This window comes from Phlebotomus papatasi, chromosome 3 (assembly GCF_024763615.1).
Source record: "Phlebotomus papatasi isolate M1 chromosome 3, Ppap_2.1, whole genome shotgun sequence".
NCBI lineage: Eukaryota > Metazoa > Arthropoda > Insecta > Diptera > Psychodidae > Phlebotomus > Phlebotomus papatasi.
Window position 1 is genome coordinate 69,343,817 of NC_077224.1, and position 19,912 is coordinate 69,363,728.

The following is a 19,912-nucleotide window of genomic DNA, read 5'->3' on the forward strand; positions in this document are numbered from 1 at the left end:
AGAATTCAAATTCAATTTCGAATTTTCATACAGTGCTGTCTCGCTATATGCACAGTTTGGGTGCTTTTTTTGACAGTTCTCTCTCTGAATATGCACAACTTTTTTTGAAATTCCCAACGGTTTTTTCCTTCTTTTAATAAATTATTATATTTTTTATTGTTCTAGAATTTCCCGTGTTATTTTAACTATAATATGAGACAGAAAATATAAAATTAAGGTAATTAAAAACGAGAAAAATTAGTTACCAAGAAAATAATTTTCTTTATTACTTTGCCAAAATGTAAACAAATTGATTTTGAATGCAACCGACACAAAAGCTGTGCATATAGAGAGTGTGCATATAAAGAGACAGCACTGTACTAAATTTTCGAACAAGTTGGGGAAAATTTATCAAATATCACACTAAAAAGCTCGCAAAAGAGTTACTCAGTGATTATGGAGTGATTAAATACTGGGGCGAGAACAGTAAATGTCGTTGTTCAGTTTTTTCCTCACAACAATGCGAAGACCGACACATTTTGACACTTGAGCACTTCGAAATTCGAACAGGATATTACTTCCGCCACCTTACGAAAGTATTAAGAAGTAAGAAAGTCTCTTTTTTGGATCTTCAAATAGATTTTCGAATTTTTCAAGATCTACTTCTGTACGGAAAGAATGCATTTCAAAAATTAGAGGGGCGCCTCATAGTCTCTGAGTCTCTTTTGTTACAATACTTTTCAGTTTAACATGCCAAGAATAAAGGGCCAGGACGTGAGCTACGGGGTAACCCATGACAGTTCATTTGATTAAAAAAAATAGACAAACCGGCGCCCCTGATGGCTTGCGCCCTGGGTGGGCCGCCCTTCCCGCACCCCTCTAGGTACGCTACTGAGTTTGTAGATAATTTTTTTTATTAAAAAATTACTACTTCTAATCAAGAAATGAAAAGAACGAAGTATGTTACGAAATTTTATCAACGAGGGTCCGGAAATGTTGGACGTGGAAAATCACTCAGGGAAAATGCATAAACTTTTTCCAGAGCTTTCGGTTCAGTCTCCATGCCTTCATCAGTGACCAAGTCTTTAAGTTCTTCTCTGAGTTTCGTTCAACTTGGTCAGACTTATTTGAACCGGGAACATGTAGAGTATCGTCTTTGTTCGGTGCGAACAGACTGGCTCCCTGATCCCACAAAAATCCCGATATAAAGGAAAATATAAAATTTGTTATTGCCTACAGTAGTGAAAATTGTTAAATTAGTAAGAAAGTTTCACTATTCTATAAATGTGCCCGGCCCGGTCCAAATAAGTCTGACAAAGTTGAACGAAACTCAGAGAAGAACTTAAAGACTTCCACTGATGAAGTCTTGGAGACTGAGCCGAAAACTCTGGAAAAAGTTGAAGCATTTTTCCTGAGTGATTTTCCATTTCCGACGATTTCCGGACCCCATTAATAAAACTAGTTTTACATCGGTTTTTTCTGTTATAAAAGGACGCTCCTGGGTAGGGTTTCTGTAAAGAAGTGATCGGTTTAATCGGATCAATAACGAGATTTTGTTAAAGGGGCGACATGGCAAAGCCTCCCAGATTTTACGGAAAGCTCGAATTCGTGACTTATATGTTATACCTTAAAAGTACTTTCGCATGATTTACCCCGTTTACCGGTTAAAAATCGAGTTTTGAAAAGATTGTGAACAAATTGAATAGTTTAGGAGTAATACAATTGATTTTCTGACAAAAATTATTTATCGGTTATGAATCAGTATATTACCGGATCATAACAGATTGAACCGATTGACAGATTTGTTTTGGATTTGGAGTGGCTTTGTGTCATCCGACAATTATAAAAAAAATACATTTTTACTGCTCGAACTATACAGAGAGAGCACTATATTATAATCCATCGATTTTTTCACACCCCCCCCCCCCAAGTTTCTACCTTCCATCCTCCGGAGACCACTATTCTCAACAAATCTTCACGTTTCAGACGATTTCTGGGAAATGTCGTCACGCTGTTTGTCCGTCTAGCCGTCTGTCCGTCCGGCTGTCGCCAGCTCTAGAGGCCAAACGGTTAGAGATAAAGACTTGGGACCTTCGGGGGACCCCCCCATAAGTCCACCCAAGGATCGTTAACATGCCCCTCATTTTCCCCCCACCCCTCCACTTCCCCTCCAAAACTATGTTTTTTTGAGATTGCTCGAAAACACGTCTTGCGATTTTTTTTTCATTTTTGGATATGTTCTAGAGATTATCCAGGCGAACATTTCGTCCATATACGAAAATACCGTTGCATCATTCCTAATAACGGTTTTTCAAGTTCAAAAGTTAAAAAGACACTAGAAAGCGCATTTATCAAGCAAATGGGGTCATGTTTGGGGTCGTTGGAAAGGTCTTGGAATTTCCTACCAAACTGAACCGGTTCCAATCGGTTTTGAATCGGTAATGAACCGGTTCATAACCGATAAAAAAATTTATCTGAAAATCAATCCCATTACTTTTAAAACTATTTTGGGGGATTTTTTGAGAGATTTATGAATCGGTTCAAATCGGTTGAGAACCGGTAAACGGTAAATGATGCGAAAGTACTTTTGCGGTATAGCATCTAAGTCACGAGTTCGAGCATTTCGCAAGGCCTGAGACGCTTTGCAACTCCTTTTTTGAAGTAAATAGGAGATATCGAGAGAAAATGAACATTATGTCACTGATGTGAAAATCAATTTAAGGGGGTCCAGCAAAACCCTAATTCGCTATCTGCATCCGTTTAACCAGTAGGCGTAGTAATGGTCGGATAAAAAATTACAATGTTGGTCATTTGATAAGCAACTAAAATGGATTAAGCCGGAAGGTTTCCTAAAGGAAATTTGTGTTATTTGTACAGAGATGAACTGGAGACTTTTATGGAGCGTCAAGGAGCTGCTTCGCCAGGTCTTTTGGTACTAACAACGGGCCTATCGAAGCCATTTCGTCGCCTTGAGAAGTATTCAGCCATGTTGCAGGAGTTGGAGAGGCACATGGAATGTGGTCATCCAGATCGAGGGGACACTCAGCGAAGTGTGGCTGTTTACAAGGATATTGCCGTAAGCAATCATCTGTTTTTTTGCTTTTTTTTCTGTCGAGAAATTGACAAATTGATCGAATTTAATTTAGTCCACGTGCGCTGCCACGAGAAGGCAAAAGGAACTCGAACTGCAGGTATTAACTGGTCCAGTTCGGGGTTGGCAGGGACAGGAATTAAGCACTCTCGGGGACATTATTCATATGGGAAGTGTAGCTGTTGGACCAGATCACAGAGATCGGTATTTCGTCCTCTTTCCCCAAACACTGCTCATTTTGAGTGTCAGTCAGAGGATGAGTGCATTTATTTACGAGGTGAGTAATTCCTCTATCTTTTCACGTCCGATAAAAATCAATGCTGGGATGGTTTCGTGTTTATACCACAATCTCTAGCAGTGAATCACATTAGTTATGACTCCCTGGGATTGATGAATGTGCGGTGAAAATCACGTTCTAAGAGGGTTTTCCATTGCACATTTGTTTATTTCTCTATTGGACTTTTTTTTGTTGAAAGGAGAATAAATCACGTCGTGCAGCAGACTAAACACTAGTTTTTCATGCAAGAAAATGAATTCATTGGGATAACTCAACTATTGTTCTTTGAAGTTGATATGACACCTAACGATGATTGGCTTAAGTTTTAATTGAAAAAGGCTCTTTTTATTTGCTTTCACGTTGCTTTTTCAAAGGCAGAATGTCAATATTGATTGATGCAAACAACTCCCTGGTAAAATAATTGGAATGAAATATTCTTGTAAACTTTTTTAAATAGTTTTTTTTTTCGATGAATATTTCTCAAAGAGTCTTAGATTTTTTTTTAAATTTGTTTTAGTGAGAATTTTCAAAAATTCATAATTGATATTAGAAAAATAAGATTGAGAAGTTGCATTATGTTTGTAAAGGAACAAAAATGCTCGTTAAGTGATCATACTACGAGCCCTATGAGCAATGTTTGTGAAAAACGTACAAACTTTGACGAACTTGTTTGCAATTTATACGATTTATAAGCATTTCGTAAGTTTCCATTCCAGACCCAGTGGGAATTCACAAACTTGTATGAAAGATTTTACGAAATATTTTCTCTTTGTATAAAAATTAAAAATTTTAAGGACACGGTACCAAATTTCGGCCAGCATGCAATTTCGGTCACTTCTTTTGTTTCTCAAATTCTCATGAATTTTTAGTTTTTGCATGCTCTAGAGATTATTCAATGCATAAAAGACAATAAAAATGTCACTTAGACAACCAAGACGATGCGAATAAGATTTTGGAAGAATTCCTGAAGGGTAAGAAATTATGAGAATCAAAGTGGCCGAAATATTACCCAAAGCTATACTTTTATTCATTTTCAAAATTATTAAGAATGACTTTAGCGACAACAAAGACGATAAACTATAAACAAGTTTTCAAGCAACACCCCTTAAAAAAAGTTATAAAAAATCAATTATTATTACAAATAATTTGCATTTCAAACTAAACACATTGGCGTTTACATGGAACTATGCAGAAATTTGGTACAGTTACCTTAAGTTTAAATGCTTTCTTTTTATCAAAAGCATCAATAAATTTTAAATTTGTGTAAGAAAAATAATACAAACGCCGGGTTTGAGTTAAACACAATATGCAATAGGGGAGACTGGGGCAAAAAGTAACAAAACGGATATTTTATTTTTTTACGAGCTACTCGATTGTTTCAAAAATTTCTAATTAGCGCAGTTTTATAGGAAAATTCCCGCTCTACAACTTTGTGAAAGTAGTATTCCTCTATTTTTATGTTTATCGAATCAATTTCTAAAAGGTAATTTTGTGACTGTTTTCAAAAATGCTGGGGCAAATAGTACCAGAGATTTTGTATTATCATATTTTGATTCGCTTTATTACAGGCTTCCGTAAATTTGAAAAAATACCGAGAGGACATATTTTCATAGAAAATTTATTCATCTACACCTTTGTAAAACACCGTTTTCTCTGCGAGAAAAGTGAGAAAACGAGAAAAGCGCTTTTCAAGCTATTTTAGAAAAAAACACACAGAAGACTGCAAATCGTTTGACCAATGCAAACAACAAGCGGCGAGACGTGGTAATGACGTTTCCTTTCGCCGTGAGACATAAGAAATTGCTTCGCTTTTTGTTACTCTTTGCCCCAATAGCAAAATTCCGCGGAAATTCCAATGGAAAACTAGCGTCCAAATTGGAAAAATCCACGAAATTTAACGCTAAAATGCCTCAAAGTTTTCCATGGAATTTGGAGCCGGTAATTCCATTGGAATGATAGCCCTCCATGGAATTTCAAGTACGATCCACTGGAATTTCAGCGTTAAATTCCGCGGAGTTCCGTGGAACATTTATATGGAAACTCACACGTGAAAAGTTCACAGGATAAGCTGGAAAAATCGTATGGAAATTTTCACTATTTTTTCATAGGGTTTTATACACTGAGAAAAAAACTGGGGTGCGATTAACATTTTTTCCTCATAAATTTAACACTTTTTAAGTGTAAAAAGGGACAGATAATCCTAACCGGCTTATGTAGGTGAGATTCTTAACGTGAGCTAACTCGGAGTGCATGCAAATTCGATTTAGAGCTGAAGTTGGGAGACGCCATTCAGTTATCTTGAATCAAATTCGTGAAATTATACAAATTTTGTATTTAAACCAAAATATCAAGGATTTGGATGAACTGATAGAAAAGTGATATATGGGTGAAATGTAGACCAGAATGTTCTCTATAATTTTCCTATAGAACATGATCTCATCGATTACTCAGAAGCCAAGATACGCGAGTTTTTTTGTTTCTTAACTCGTTTTTTCATCCAGAGTGCCCCAAGTAGTCATTTGTTGAACTTCAACTATATCAAAGAATTGTTGTATTTTGCGGGACTTTCCATTTAAACCCCTATTTTAAGTGTCTTGGTGGAGTAGAGGCAGTCAAATTGGCATCTGAGTGATTTCAAAGCGTTATTATTGAAAAAATCAATTTTTTCACACTTAAACGGCAAAATCGGAGTGATAGCGTAGTCTGAGTGGAAAATGATGTATGGGCGAAATGTAGAGACAAATGTTCTCTACAATTATGTTGAAGTAATCATCAAAATCGGTTAAGCACGTGTCGAGATAATTGAGGTTATGTGATATTGAAATTGGTTTTTCGACTGTGGCGCCCCTGGTGTTGGTCCCACGAAGTTCAAATATTCTAGAAAGTTGTAGCATTTGGTGAGATCTTTCGTTTAAGCCCTCATTCATCAAAATCGGTCACATAGAACCGGAGATATGATTTTTTTGAATTTTGTGAACTTTGACCCCTCATATCTCCGGTTCTATTGAAACCACAGCGCGCATACGCACCATTTTGGAAACGTCCTAGACTGGACTACAACATACTAAAATTTGATTAACTTGCACAATGCCGTTTTTGAGAAAAGTGACTTTGAATTTCGATGAATTTTGACGCTATCACAGCGCCACCTGTGGTGACTTTTTGAACTTCCATCTGAAAGTGCTTATCGAGACGAAACCAAAAAGGTAAAATTTAGGTCGCTATGTTAATTAGAACCGGAGATAGAGGCCGGTCAATATTCGAACTTTGACCCCTTATAGCTCGGGTCAGGGGTTATGGATCGACTTAAGGTTTTTTTTGTTTGATAGGTATAATCAACGGCTACAACATACTAAAATTTCAGCCCGATGCACAATGGAATTTTTGAGTTATTTAACTTTTAAGATTTAAAAATTTTCTTTTTAAAAAAAGCGCCACTAGCGGTGGTTTTATGAACTTGCGATGTTAGAAGGAGAAGTGGAATTTCACGAGAGCTTTCCAAAAAGCCCTCACTTTTTAAATTCTGACAATTATAACCGGAGTTATGGCCATTTTAAGAAATTTTTTTTGGACCCTTATAGCTCGGGTCAGGGGGGTCGGGGGACCTTAAGTTTGGTATTGATGGAAAGCTCTAAGGCCCAGCTATAACATACTAAAATTTGAGCCCGCTCGATGCCATAGGGGCGGAGCTATTGAGAAAACAAAAAAAGGGGGGTCTTCAAAATGGCGGAAGGAGGGGTGGGGGGTGGGGGGTCTATGCACCAAGTTGCAATTTTCACCCGATATATAACCTTTGCCGAAAACCGCAAGTCGATATCTTTTTTAGTTTAGGAGCTATTAAGCTCCAAAGAGCGGCCGGCCGGCCGGCCAGCCGGCCGGCCGGCCGGCCGGCCGGGAACGTAAAATAGCCACATATATATTCGTGATCAGGAAGTGGCGAAACACATTTTGGCCAAATTTGAGGTCGATCGGACGACATGAAATTTTGTTAGGATTATAGTAGGTGAGATTGTTAAGAATCTCACCTAATATATCAACATTTTTTAATGTTAATTTTACATCCTATTAGGGTGGAATCACCAGTTCTCGCCAGTGCCCCACGTCTCGCCACTTACATTGAAATCGCTATTTTTCGCAATTTATGAAATAAATGAGTCGCAATTTTTTTGTATTGTTTCTGCTTCTACGCATAGAATCGAAATTATTTATTTTATTTATATTTATTTTAAGAATCCAACATCTCTTACCAAACGTACTAAGTGTCGTCAAATTTTCATCAGGCCAAAAATACATATTTGGGTAAATAATTTGTCTATTGAATATTTAATTGCACTTGTGGAATACATAAAATTTGTATTTAGTCAATTAATATTTCATTTTACATTATTTTTGTATAAAAATGAGGCATGGCGAGAAGTGGTAATATTCTGGAATTGATTTTACCACCTGTCGCCATATCTTTTCAATAGGCGACGCTAACTTCACTTCTTTGTCAAATTTGACTTATATTGTAACAAGGATTCAAAAGTTATGATTAAATGAATTTAATTTTTTCCTAAACATGGCGATAGCCGGTTATTCCACCCTAAGAGTAAAATTAACATGAAAAAGGGTACCTTTAACCCCGAATACACCTAAAAAGGGTAATATTTACACCGATTTCGGATCAATACTGCAGGGTAAAATTAACATTTCCGGAATGTTATTTTAACTTTTTCGGATTTCTCTCACTCAGTGTATGGTTTTTTCCACTTTTTTTCTCGAATGTCAAATAAAATGGTGTGGATTATTTATTTCCAAACCTTCCGCAAACATTTTTAGTGACTTCTGCGACGAATTATAATATAATTAATTATGCGACACTGCGTTTCGTGTACATAATAGCACTGAGGAAAAACCGGAGGTGCGATTAACTTTTTTTCCTCGTAACTTTGACACTTTTCAGGTGTAAAAATATATCAACATTTTTTAATGTTAATTTTACACCTTTTTAAGGGTAAAATTAGCATGAAAAAGGGTAACTTTAACCTCTAATACACCTAAAAAGCATAATATTTACACCGATTTCGGATCAATACTGCAGGGTAAAATTAACATTTCCGGAATGTTATTTTTACTTTTTCGGATTTCTCTCAGTGAGTGAAGAGATTATATAAAATAGGTCGCCAACCTAAAATAAAACTGTTTTTATATCATACAATACTTATCTATTTTATGAAAAAGTTTTTTTTTATAAAATAGTTTTTTATTATCTAAAGTGGTAATTCGTTATCGTTGGTTCAGTAAAACTTATTAAAATCCTTGTGATCTTTGCTATTTCTTTAATATTCGGAAGTAAAATCACGAGATGCATGTGACAGCTTAATTTTTTCTCCATTTTATTTAAGTGGAAAAATCCACATAAATTCCACGAACATTCCAAGGATATATTCCACAGAAAAAATCCAGCATAAATCCATCAAATTTTTCTTGGAATTTTTCAAGGAAAAATACTGGAAAATTCCATAGGAATTTTTCGCTTGTTATTCCTATTTCGCTTTCATTTGCTATGGGGGCTCTATACCTTTTGTTACTTTTTACCCCAAGTGGCCATTTTAATAAAAGGATTTCTGGAGAAAAGAATCTTTGTGAAATTCTAAAATAGATAGCGGATTCGTATTCAAAGAATCCAAATTATTTGGAAAATATTCACCAGTGCATCAATTTTGGAAAACAAGTAGGTAATAATTGTTATCTTCTGCAAGGAAAATATTTCAAAAATAGGACTAAAAATTTCGATATTTTTTATTTTCTAAATTCCTTGTTCGAATTCTAAGAAACTTACGACATTGAAGAAGATCTATGGAGGGTATCTATAGGAAAAAATTTGAGCCGCTATCTTTTTTACCTTGGAAGATATTGAATTTTGAATTTTTCGATTAGTGACTTTTCGCCCCAGTCTCCCCTACTTTGTCTTTGGAGTTTGAGCAGTTAAATTGAATTGTCCGAAGCTACCGAATTTTACCCTAGAAGAAAGTGGGCTACCTGCGGACAAGTCACGCTTCAAGAAACTAATTTTTTACTGCTCGAACTCTACGGAGAGAGCAGTATATAATACCTCGATTTTTTCACCTCCCCCCCAAAAATTCCACCTCCCGGAGACCACTTTTGTCAACAAATCTTCACGTCTCAGACGATTTCTGAGAAATGTCGTCATGCTGTGGTGCGATTTTTTCATTTTTGGATACGTTTTAGAGATTACCCAGGCGGACATTTCGTCCTTAGATGAAAATACCGTTGAATCATTCCAAATAACAGTTTTTCAAGGTCAAAAGTTAAAAAGACACTAGAGAGCGCATTTATCAAGCAAATGGGATCCTTGTTTGGGGTCGTTGGAAAGGTCTTGAAATTTCCTATAAAACTGAACCGGTTCCAATCGGTTTTGAATCGGTAATGAACCGGTTCATAACCGATAAAAAAAATTTATCTGAAAATCAATCTTATTTTAAAACTAATTTGGGGGATCTTTTGAGAGATTTATGAATAGGTTCAAATCGGTTGAGAACCGGTAAACGATAAATGATGCGAAAGTACCTTTGCGGTATAGCATCTAAGTCACGAGTTCGAGCATTTCGCAAGGCCTGAGACGCTTTGCCATCCCTTTTTACAATTTTTTTTTTAAGGAATTTGAGCCATTATAATATTACTACTAGTTCAATGCCTTAAATTTTTTGGAAATAGCCATTTTATTTGAAGCTTGAATCGTCTGAAAGCTTTGCACTTTCTTCTACATCCTGCAATTACAGTTTCAAAAATGGCTGCGGATATTTATAGTTGAATCATCTTGACACAATAAGCTGCGGTGAAATGATAACTCTGTCTAATTGTCCCATCACTAGTGTCGAGTGTCGATTATGGGCGATCGAAATGATACAGTAGACTCTCTCTCAATCGGGAATATGGGGCGAAATGTCATCCGGTTTAGCGATAGAATTGAGCGTCAAAGCCTTTGTAAATTCCACAAAAAGTGCTCAACTATAAAGAATCACGATAAAATAGGAAGAACTGCAGCGAATTTGAGCGAATTAGCTTCATAATTAAATGTGAAAATTGTCAACAAAATTTTGCGCCCGATTGAAAAAGAGCCGATTGAGTAAAAGTCTACTGTAACTTGCATTTTTTGTCGCTAGTGTCGATAATTATCGCCACTAATTTATCGACAGCTCTGAAGCTGTCGATTTGTACCCTCAAAGTGAGATTTATTGAAAGTTTAAGGTTTTTTTCGGCAGTAAAAATCCTTTTACACTCTTTTAATTAACCTTTAATAAATGTTGTTAATGATAATATAAAATATAAATAGTATTTATTCTGTGCCCATCGTAAAACACAGTGTAACATGGAAATAATATTGGCCAAATCGGATGCGAAATATTTTACTCTATTAATTATGTTCAATTACAAAAATATCTTTTCACTACACGGACCGGGAAATACTTATGAGTGGAAGCAGCTACTAAGTGATTGAAGTTGCATCGTTTGACACTGTCCAGAAAGTAGATTAGGAGTTTTTTTAATGGATTCTATTAGGGTGAAATTGAATCCCACAAAGAGGAGCTCAAAAGCTAAAAAGTTATTGAAGGTGACCACAGTTTTGTCTGCTTCCTTCGAATCTTCTGCTCCTCTTTGTGAACTGTAAAACACCAGAGACTAACAGGAATTTAGTAGTCTTCGTCCAAAATGAAAGTTGTAGTCCCTCAGTATATCACAATTTTCTTAAAAACGTTTCTCCGGGGTCATCTTTTTTAATTAAAATCACTAAAATCATTGGAAAAACTTTGTTTGCAAATCAAAATAAAAGCAACTAGTGAGGTTATGTTGCACTGTCCCAAAATGTCACAATAACTAGTCGACAATGCGAGAAGAGCCGATACTCATTTCATCTCATCCATTGGATTTAACGATACTAGAGATTCGATAGTATCGAGTCGATACTAGCGAGACCTAAAGTTATCATTTCACCCCTGATCTAGGCCTATCGTTATCACTGTTTTTTTTGTTTTAAATCTGTTTTTCAACAGGGAAAATTACCCTTGACGAATATAACAGCGAAACGTCTCGAAGATTCAGCAACAATGAAGAATGCCTTTGAATTGAGTGCACCATTGATTGAGCGAATTGTTGCAGTGTGTCAGGGACCAGCTGAAGCTAACAAATGGGTAGATCTTCTCTCGTCTTTTTCCACTTCCCTCCGTCGACCCGGTGTAGATCTCAAGAGAACCATCGGCAGTAATTCATCTGTAAATGTTCCTCATCCGCCTCCACATGTAAGTTTATTTTTTCTTTTTTTTTTTAATTTTATCAATCAATGATATCATTTGCTGTTGTTAGAAAATGTAGATGGAAAAAATAATTATTTTGTAAACAAAGGGAGAAATGAGACTATCTCTCTCGAGGGAAAATTGATGATGGGTTATAGTTGTGTTATTTTGGAGGACTAATGGTCAAAATATTAATGTATACAGTGTATCACACCTCTCGACATACGGGGCTATTGCACAAGAAACTCGGTAATTTCGTACAATTTGGCAAATGTTGACTACAAGACAACACTGCCGCCAAAATCTTATCCACCAACAGCCCCCTATGCTCAATTGAATGAACACTTTGCTCAGCATGTTAAAAAGGGCAGATTGACGAGGTATTTGGTTAAAGCATTGCTCTATCCGGAATTTCTGAGGGAGTATGATACGTCAGAGATTGTAATGAGGAGACGGCATAAGACGACTGTGAGGATGTTGAGGAAGAAATCAACTGGAAGTAGTGGTGATAGGAATAATTTATCACGACAAGATGCATTTGAGTGTCTGTCGTCAGAGAGTTCAGGGAGTACGGGGTCAACGGCCAGTAATCCATTTGGTATCATTAGGTATTTCACGGGAAAGAGATTGACAGATGAAAGTCGGGAGAGAACACAGTATGAAACATTTATTGATCATGGTGTTGAGGTTGATTGTACAAAGGGTATCTTTGAGGAGTTTGAGGAGGAGAAGATGGAGAAGAAGAAAAGATCAACTGGTGTAAAAACCAGTGGGATCGAGATGAAACATGGTGATGATGGATGTGTATACTTTAGGCACTTTTCTCAGTTGGAGGCAATTGATAGGGCTCTGAGAGATTCACTGGTGGTGTGTTCGAAGCCTGTGAAGATGGCCGAAATGGGTTCATCGGGTGAGAGTGTTGTGCATCTATCAACGGCACGTCTCAATTTGGCTGTTATTAAGCAACAGTCAGAGGCATCGGAAGTGTCCAGTTTTGAGCAGACGCTGCCAAATGGGCGTATGGCGTATGAGAATCTGCTAAAATTGGATGATTCTATGCCGTTGTGCAACAATCTCAGGCCCAAAATTTCTCTCGATGAGAGACACAGTATGCCAACACTTTTTGTCGGCAATCGCTTCAATAATTCCACCTCCACTGAAATCTACATACCCTCGTGGCGAGATCGTCATGAGGGAATGCCAAAAGTCACATTGACTGATGATATGCCGGAGAAAAAGGCCAAAGTTACACATTCCACATCAATTGAACTACCACAAGTATCCCAAACACTCGTTCCTCTGCCTGATCATGTGACAGCTGCCATTTTGTATGACAGTCATGATGGGAAGGTTGATGGCAATGTGATCAAACCACCAAGTATGTTTGCCAGTGGCGCAAGTGATCGTGCAGTATTACTCAATCGAGAAGTTTCACCATTTGCCAAGCACTCAATCAATTCGGATATGCGCATGAGGATCAGTCCGGCTAGGGACAGAAGATCGGTGCGTCGATGTGTGAGTTCGCATTTTGTGAGACTAACCAGTGAGAATTCCCAGCATCCGCATGATTGTGGCTGCAAGAATTCTACGCATAGTCCACGATCGAGTGATTCTGGCATGGCTGGTAGTTATACAATTGCAAGATCACCTGAACCTCCCAAACCCAAAGACTCCCCAAAATTGAGACATTCACGATCAAGCCACAATTTGGGACACTACCCAATCACGATCACACTCCAGAATAACCAGGAAGAGGCCGATTTTACAGATAGTGGTCAATATGGTGAAAATAGTTTGATCAAAGATGACGATCAACAACTAAATTTCTTAGAATTGTCCACAAGTCGTGAAACCTTTGAGACACAGGTGAGACGATCACCACAGAGATCACGATCTGTCGAAAATCTCCCTGTGACAGTTCCGCCAGAATTTTCGGATAACACGAGCAGTGTTATTGTGGTGCAAGTGCCTGAAGATCACATGCAACAGAGAGTGTTCAGAGCGGGCTTGTATGCACATTGGTGGAAAAAGGAGAAATTACCGAGCAACGTTCTGCGTGGGATCATGTGCCAGGCACTCAAAGATACTCCTGGTGATCGTGATCGTGGTGATCATGTTGGTATTGGTGGTGGCTCACGTGCTGGGGGTTCAGGCAAGAGATTATTCGTGGTTTTCTTTGCAATTTGTTGACTTTCCTTTTTTCTTCTTTATCTTTTTCTTTTTTCAATGAATAAAAATAATTCTTTTTATTGAAAATGAGTGAAGATCACCTACAAATTACACAAGAGCGTCATTAACTAGCCAGTGAAATGGCTGAGCAAATTAATATAAATGTTTGAGAAATGACGCTTCTGCCATTTATTAAGAACACCTATTATTTACTGTGACTATTGAAAAATCATATTTTGTAGGAAGTTTGCACAAGAAAAAGCTCTATCTGAAATAATTTTAGACCACGCCCCCTTTCAAAGTCTGCATCCAATTAACTCTTTCCGGACCACAATATATCCAACGAACGAATTTCAGTAAAACTCACTTTATTGTACGTCTTAGTGGTCAAATACGATATACTTTTACAGAGAAAGAATTTTTTCCGCCTCTGGGAAATTGAAAATCTCATGGGTACTCTCGTCCCCAAAAGAACGCAAAGGATACAAACTTGGACAAACTTCAATTTTCCAAAAGTCAATAATATCAATTTTGTGAATTATTTTTGCGTGTCAAATGACTCCTTTACAATGCTGATCACTAAAACAAGAAGAATTATTGACCAGTATCTTGTGGGATGTCCAGGAAGTGGTCAAAAAGACACGAAATTCCTGCTTGCCAACAGATTCCTCAAAATATTTCACACAATAACACTTTAAAACACATTTCTCTCAACACGATGCTATTTTAGACACATTAAGCTTTCTCAAAAGCATAAAAGACACTTCCTGGATAATCAGAATTCACCAAAATCAGGAAGAATAGAAAAAAATTCCCTGAAAGCAATCTCCCACGCTGCCAAATGTCAAAATTATCAGCCATATTGGCAAAAATGTCGCTCCCGGGCAGGCATTGGCGGGATAACCTTACATTTGACCTCTAGATTTTTGGGGACGAGGGTACCCATAAATTTTGAACAAGTTTTTTGAAAATTTAAGAAAAAATTGTTTTTCGAATTTATGCAATCTGTAATTGTTAGTTATCATACTTATTGGCCTCGAGAAGTTTTCCCTTATTCTGGTCTAGATATATCAAAAAGGTCACAATATCTCCAAGGAAGCAGAAAATCGAAAATTCACGATATTTGACCAAAAATATCTAAGCTCAGGAGTTAATTAGGATCCTGCAAAAAATATCCTAGATTTGGACATACTTATAGTTTCTAATTATCCAGAAGAATCGGATTTTTATCGATTCTAGATTGTCTAAAAAATATTGTGGTTTCCATGGGTACATGGGTTCCAGGAGATGAAAGAGTTAAGGGGTTACATGGGTCTCTCAGGTAAAAAAAAGGCCTTTTTTCTGTTAATAATTTATTATGTCGAAAATATTTAAGAAATTCCAACTTTTGGAATATGAAAGAGTAACTTTAGATCAAAATAAAAAAAAAAATTGAAAAATGTTGAAAATTCGACCGTTGGTAGCTGATTTTCGGAACCATTCCTCGAAAAACAGACCTTGCGGTAGGCAGGATTCCTCCCAGTAGGTTCATCTGAAATCAAAAAAACCAAATATACTCTGTTAGAGGATTAGTTGGACCCTTGGATGACCGAAGGATTTTTGAAAAAAAAACAACAAAAGGAGAATGGTCAAATCCGGTCCCGGAATCGCCACGAATGGGACCTATGTCATTGGATAGACATTAGGATAGGTAACAACTTTTGTTCTGGGATCAATGTTCTAAACCATGGAGGAACAGTTCTAGAGCATAAAAACTATTTTTTACAATGGTGAAGAATGATCAAAAGTATATGGGCGCTGCTGGATCTTCATACAAAGATTAGAGTAGACGCATTTTGAAGATATTGATATAAGGTTGAGAAAAATGCTGGGACCCAGGACAATAAACGCTGGGAGTCCTTGTAAAAAAGTCCTTTATCCTTCCGAAAAATCGTTGTTTTGACTACGAATTATACAAGAACTGCTTAACTGATCTTGATGAAATTCGGTATAGGGTCACTGTATCTTTAAACTTTTTATTTATGCATACCGCCCCCTCCCCCGACCCTCCATTCTTGTAGCTCCCATGCAAAATGGGGACACTTTACCTTATAACTTCTTTTTAAGACGATGTAGAAAGCTGATATTCAACAAGGGAATAAAACTTATGGAAGACTTTTCAACCATGCATGTTAACTCGCTCCTCCACCACCCCTTCTAGTAATCCTATCCAAAGTGAGAGCATTTTGACCTCCTTTCTGAGAAGAAGTAGTTGAATTGTAAAAGAATGAAAAAAAATGAATAATTAATAACGTTAACAATAATTTTCTAGATTTTATATGCATTTATAGACATCTAGTCGAATTAAAGCTTTCTGCCTCCTCTTAGAAAGGAGTTATAAGGTAAAATAGTTTTATTTTGTATGGGGGCTACCAGAAGGGGTGATGGACAAAGAGTTTGTTCAGTGTGGTTAAAAAGTCTTCTTTAAGCCTTGTTCCCATGCTGTATTTCAACTTTCTATCTTTTCTCAGAAAGGAGTTATAAGGTGAAATGCTCTCATTTTGTATGAGGGCTACCAGAAAGGGGGACAGAGGAGGGAGATATTATACATGGTTTAAAAGTACTCCCTAAGCTTTGTTCCCTTGTCGAATTTCAGCTTTCTACCTCCTCTTAGAAAGGAGTTATAAGGTAAAGCGCCCCCATTTTGTATGGGGGCTATCAGAATGGAGGGTGGGGGGAGGGGGTGATATGCATGGATAAAAACTTTACGTCATACAGTCACCCTATACCGAATTTCATCAAGATCACTTTAGCCGTTCTTGCGTAATTCGTTGTCAAAACAGCGATTTATCGAAAGGATAAAGGCATTTTTACAAGGACTCCCAGCGTTTATCGTCCTGGGTCTCGGCAATTTTTCAATCTTATATCAGTACCTACAAAATGCGCCTACTCTCGTTTGTGGCGATTCCGGGACCAGCGCCCATATAGTTTTGACCATTCTCCTTTGGATTTTTGGCAAAAGCTTTTGTAAAAAGGTATCAAACCCTATTTTTCAACACATTTTGTGTTGCAAAAATGGTTCTGATTAAAGGAAGTGCAAATCCTTCGTTCAAACAGTAGATAATACTTCTCTAACAACTATGCCAAATTTCAGAAAGATCGGTTCAGTGGACTGTGAGTAATCTTGACTACCGTATTTGAAAACCAGTGATAAGCCTAGAGCCTAGCCTTAGCTCATAGAGGTGCGATTCCTTCAATGCAAATTTGGAATGTGGCAAACTTGAACGATATTTATACATAAATAATGCAAATTTCGTTTAATTATTCTTAAACTATATGTAGCGTATTATCGTTATTAATAAGGAAAACTGGATGAGAAATGCATGAAACTATCTGAAAAACTTTAAAGTCGATTATCTCGGAAACTATGAAAAATAAGGGCCTCAAACTTTACATCTATTTAGAGCCTCTTTCAGGCTTGATATGTGCAAAATTTCCCTTGAAAATGGAAAAAATTGAATTAAAAATTCATAAAAGTGTCTGAAAATCTTTAAAGTCGATTATCTCGGAAACTATGAAAGATAGGGGCCTCAAACTTTACATCCATTTAGAGCCTCTATCAGGCTTGATATGTGCAAAATTTCACTTGAAAATGAAAAAAAATCTGAGAGAAACTCATAAAATTGTCTGAAAATTTTTAAAGTCGATTATCTCGGAAAATATGAGATAGAAGCCTCAACTTTACATCAGTTTGAAACCTCTGTCAGCGACCCGTGAGAATCCGCGAAGATATCCATAACCCACGAAAAATACGCGCCCGGGAAAATCCGCGAAAAATTTCGCGCCCCGCGAAAATCCGCGAAAAAAATATACATCCCTTGAAAATCCGGGAAAAAATACGCGCCCGCGACAATACGCGAAAAAATTCGTGCCCCGTAAAATCCGAGGAAAAAGAAGCGCCCCGTGAAAATCCGCGAAAATCCGCGAAAAGAATCGCAGATCACGAATGGTATATGTCACCTTACAAATCTTCGAATATAGGCGCACTATGTAGAGAGAGAGAGAGAGAAAAGAAGAGTGAGTGAGTGCTATTTATATATATGGGTATAGCTTGTCCGACGCCGGTTCTCCCGTTTTTTCCCGCCAAGCAAATTTTCTTAAAATTGAAATCTTTAAAGTGAAATATCTGAAGTGTTCGACGAATGTCTTAATTTTTTTTCTAAATTGGTCTAAATTTTATGGACTACAACATAAACATAAAAAATTCAAAATTGCATGCTTTTTCAAAAAACTAATAGCACAGAAATCGTCGTACGCGCGCGTAGATATATTTAAAAAAAAAATATGAAGATATCTGTATCCAAACCAGAGATATTGCGTACTACGAACGGCCGGACCCGAAAATGGCGGCTTATGATTTTCGGCATCAGGGAAGCTCAATACATATACCCTGTGAATTTCAGCTCGATCTGAGCACTTCGAGAAAATCCGAGGATTACAATAGGTGTGATTAGAAGGAATCACACTTAACTGTGTTTTGAGAAAAACGCGTTCAAAGTTTTACAACAATTATGCGTGCGGAGGCGGAATGCATAACTAAAACTGCTCTACCTCCGAGAGTTTTACTCCGATTGACTTAAAATTTTCAGAAAATATTCAAATGTTATACTATAAAATAAAAAAAAATTGATTTTTTTGACCTGAGAGACCCATGTAACCCCTTAACTGAAACTTTTTTAATTTAAATATTTATTATGAAAGAAGGGGTTATAACGCTGTTTCTTGAAAGTTTATCAGAAGATGACTATTCTTCGATTTCATATACTTATATATTTTTTAAAAATATTTTATATGGATAAAACTTGAGGTTCTCAAATTTTTAAGCAAAGTTTACTGGATGTGATTCGAGATATTTCATGCCAGAAAATTTCGGCCAATCCAAAGGGGAATCGAACCGATCGAACCCAGGATACGTGGATCATTGAGTTTTGAGTTAGTAATTTTTCACTTAACTCCTTCAATTGATCCTGCGCATAAAATATGCCACGCCCAGAATTTAAAAAATAGGAAAAAAAATCAAATGTCAAGTGCATTGCCGAAAATGCTTGGCACAGAGAAAATTTTTCATAATTGAAGAACTTTGAAAAAAATTATTATTTTTATGCTTCTCAAAAACCACGCCCACTTGATGCATTGTTCCCACCCCAAAAACTTTATTTAAAATTTGATATGCCATCAAATTGTTGGAATTAACCTATAAAAATCCACATAAGCATTATATGCATTTAGATTACTGGAATTGCACTGCTGTTTTATTTTGTAATTTTATTGTGGCCGTGGTCTCTATTTCCAAAGATCAATTCCATCAGCCTCTCGTGCAAATTTTAGTAGTACAAATAACTTTTCTTTGCAATTTTATAAGACCCTGCTATTACAAATTTATTCTACTAGGATTACAAATTCAGTTGGTCATAATTCCCAAGTGGGCGTGGCCTAATTTTTTTCGAGTGGAGCTGACATTAGAAATCCAATAACTTCCTGCAAAATATGAAATTGAAAAATGTTACAGTAAATCATAGTTATGCCTATTACAGTTCTCAACTTCATAATTCATCCACCTGTCTTTTGTAATAATTATTCTACATTTTGATCTCTAGTGGCTTGTTCGCGATCACTTTTGTTTTTTTTTTTTTTTGGAGAAGATATGTCAAATTAAAATAAATTTCATGGCGCTTTTTTGTAGCTCTTTCTATCATGTTGCACTCTTGTTTGTGTTATACTTTCATCGTAATATTGCCTGAGCCCCTCTAAGTCATTTGTTGAGTCCTCTACTAATTTCCCACCATGATCATCACAGAAGCATCATTTCTACATTACTCTTTTTTTTTATTCAACAGGCAGCAAATATAAAATTACATAGAGACACAATGAACAGGCACAAAATCAACAAGTTTTTTGTGTGCTCTGAACTAACGAAAAAGTAATTTCTTTTTTTCTAATGTTTTATATGTCAACTTGTTGTGGCTCTGTTGATGATGATTAACAAAAGAGAATGTTATTCTGCAAGGTATTGAAAAGGGGGATGGAAAAGTAATGGCTTATGTCTCTGGGTGTTGTGCT

At 36.7% G+C, this 19,912-nt stretch overlaps 1 protein-coding gene across 3 annotated transcripts in view; it reads left to right on the forward strand.

The window, feature by feature from the left end:
• The window catches only part of LOC129808123 (rho guanine nucleotide exchange factor 7), a 57,114-nt gene that overhangs the window by 16,344 nt on the left and 20,858 nt on the right, over nucleotides 1-19,912 (forward strand). For all 3 annotated transcript variants that reach the window (XM_055857872.1, XM_055857873.1, XM_055857871.1), the window contains exons 4-6: nucleotides 2,857-3,055; nucleotides 3,126-3,347; nucleotides 11,405-11,650. In XM_055857872.1, coding sequence (XP_055713847.1) covers nucleotides 2,857-3,055; nucleotides 3,126-3,347; nucleotides 11,405-11,650 — 667 coding nt within the window. The remainder of the gene's footprint in view (nucleotides 1-2,856; nucleotides 3,056-3,125; nucleotides 3,348-11,404; nucleotides 11,651-19,912) is intronic.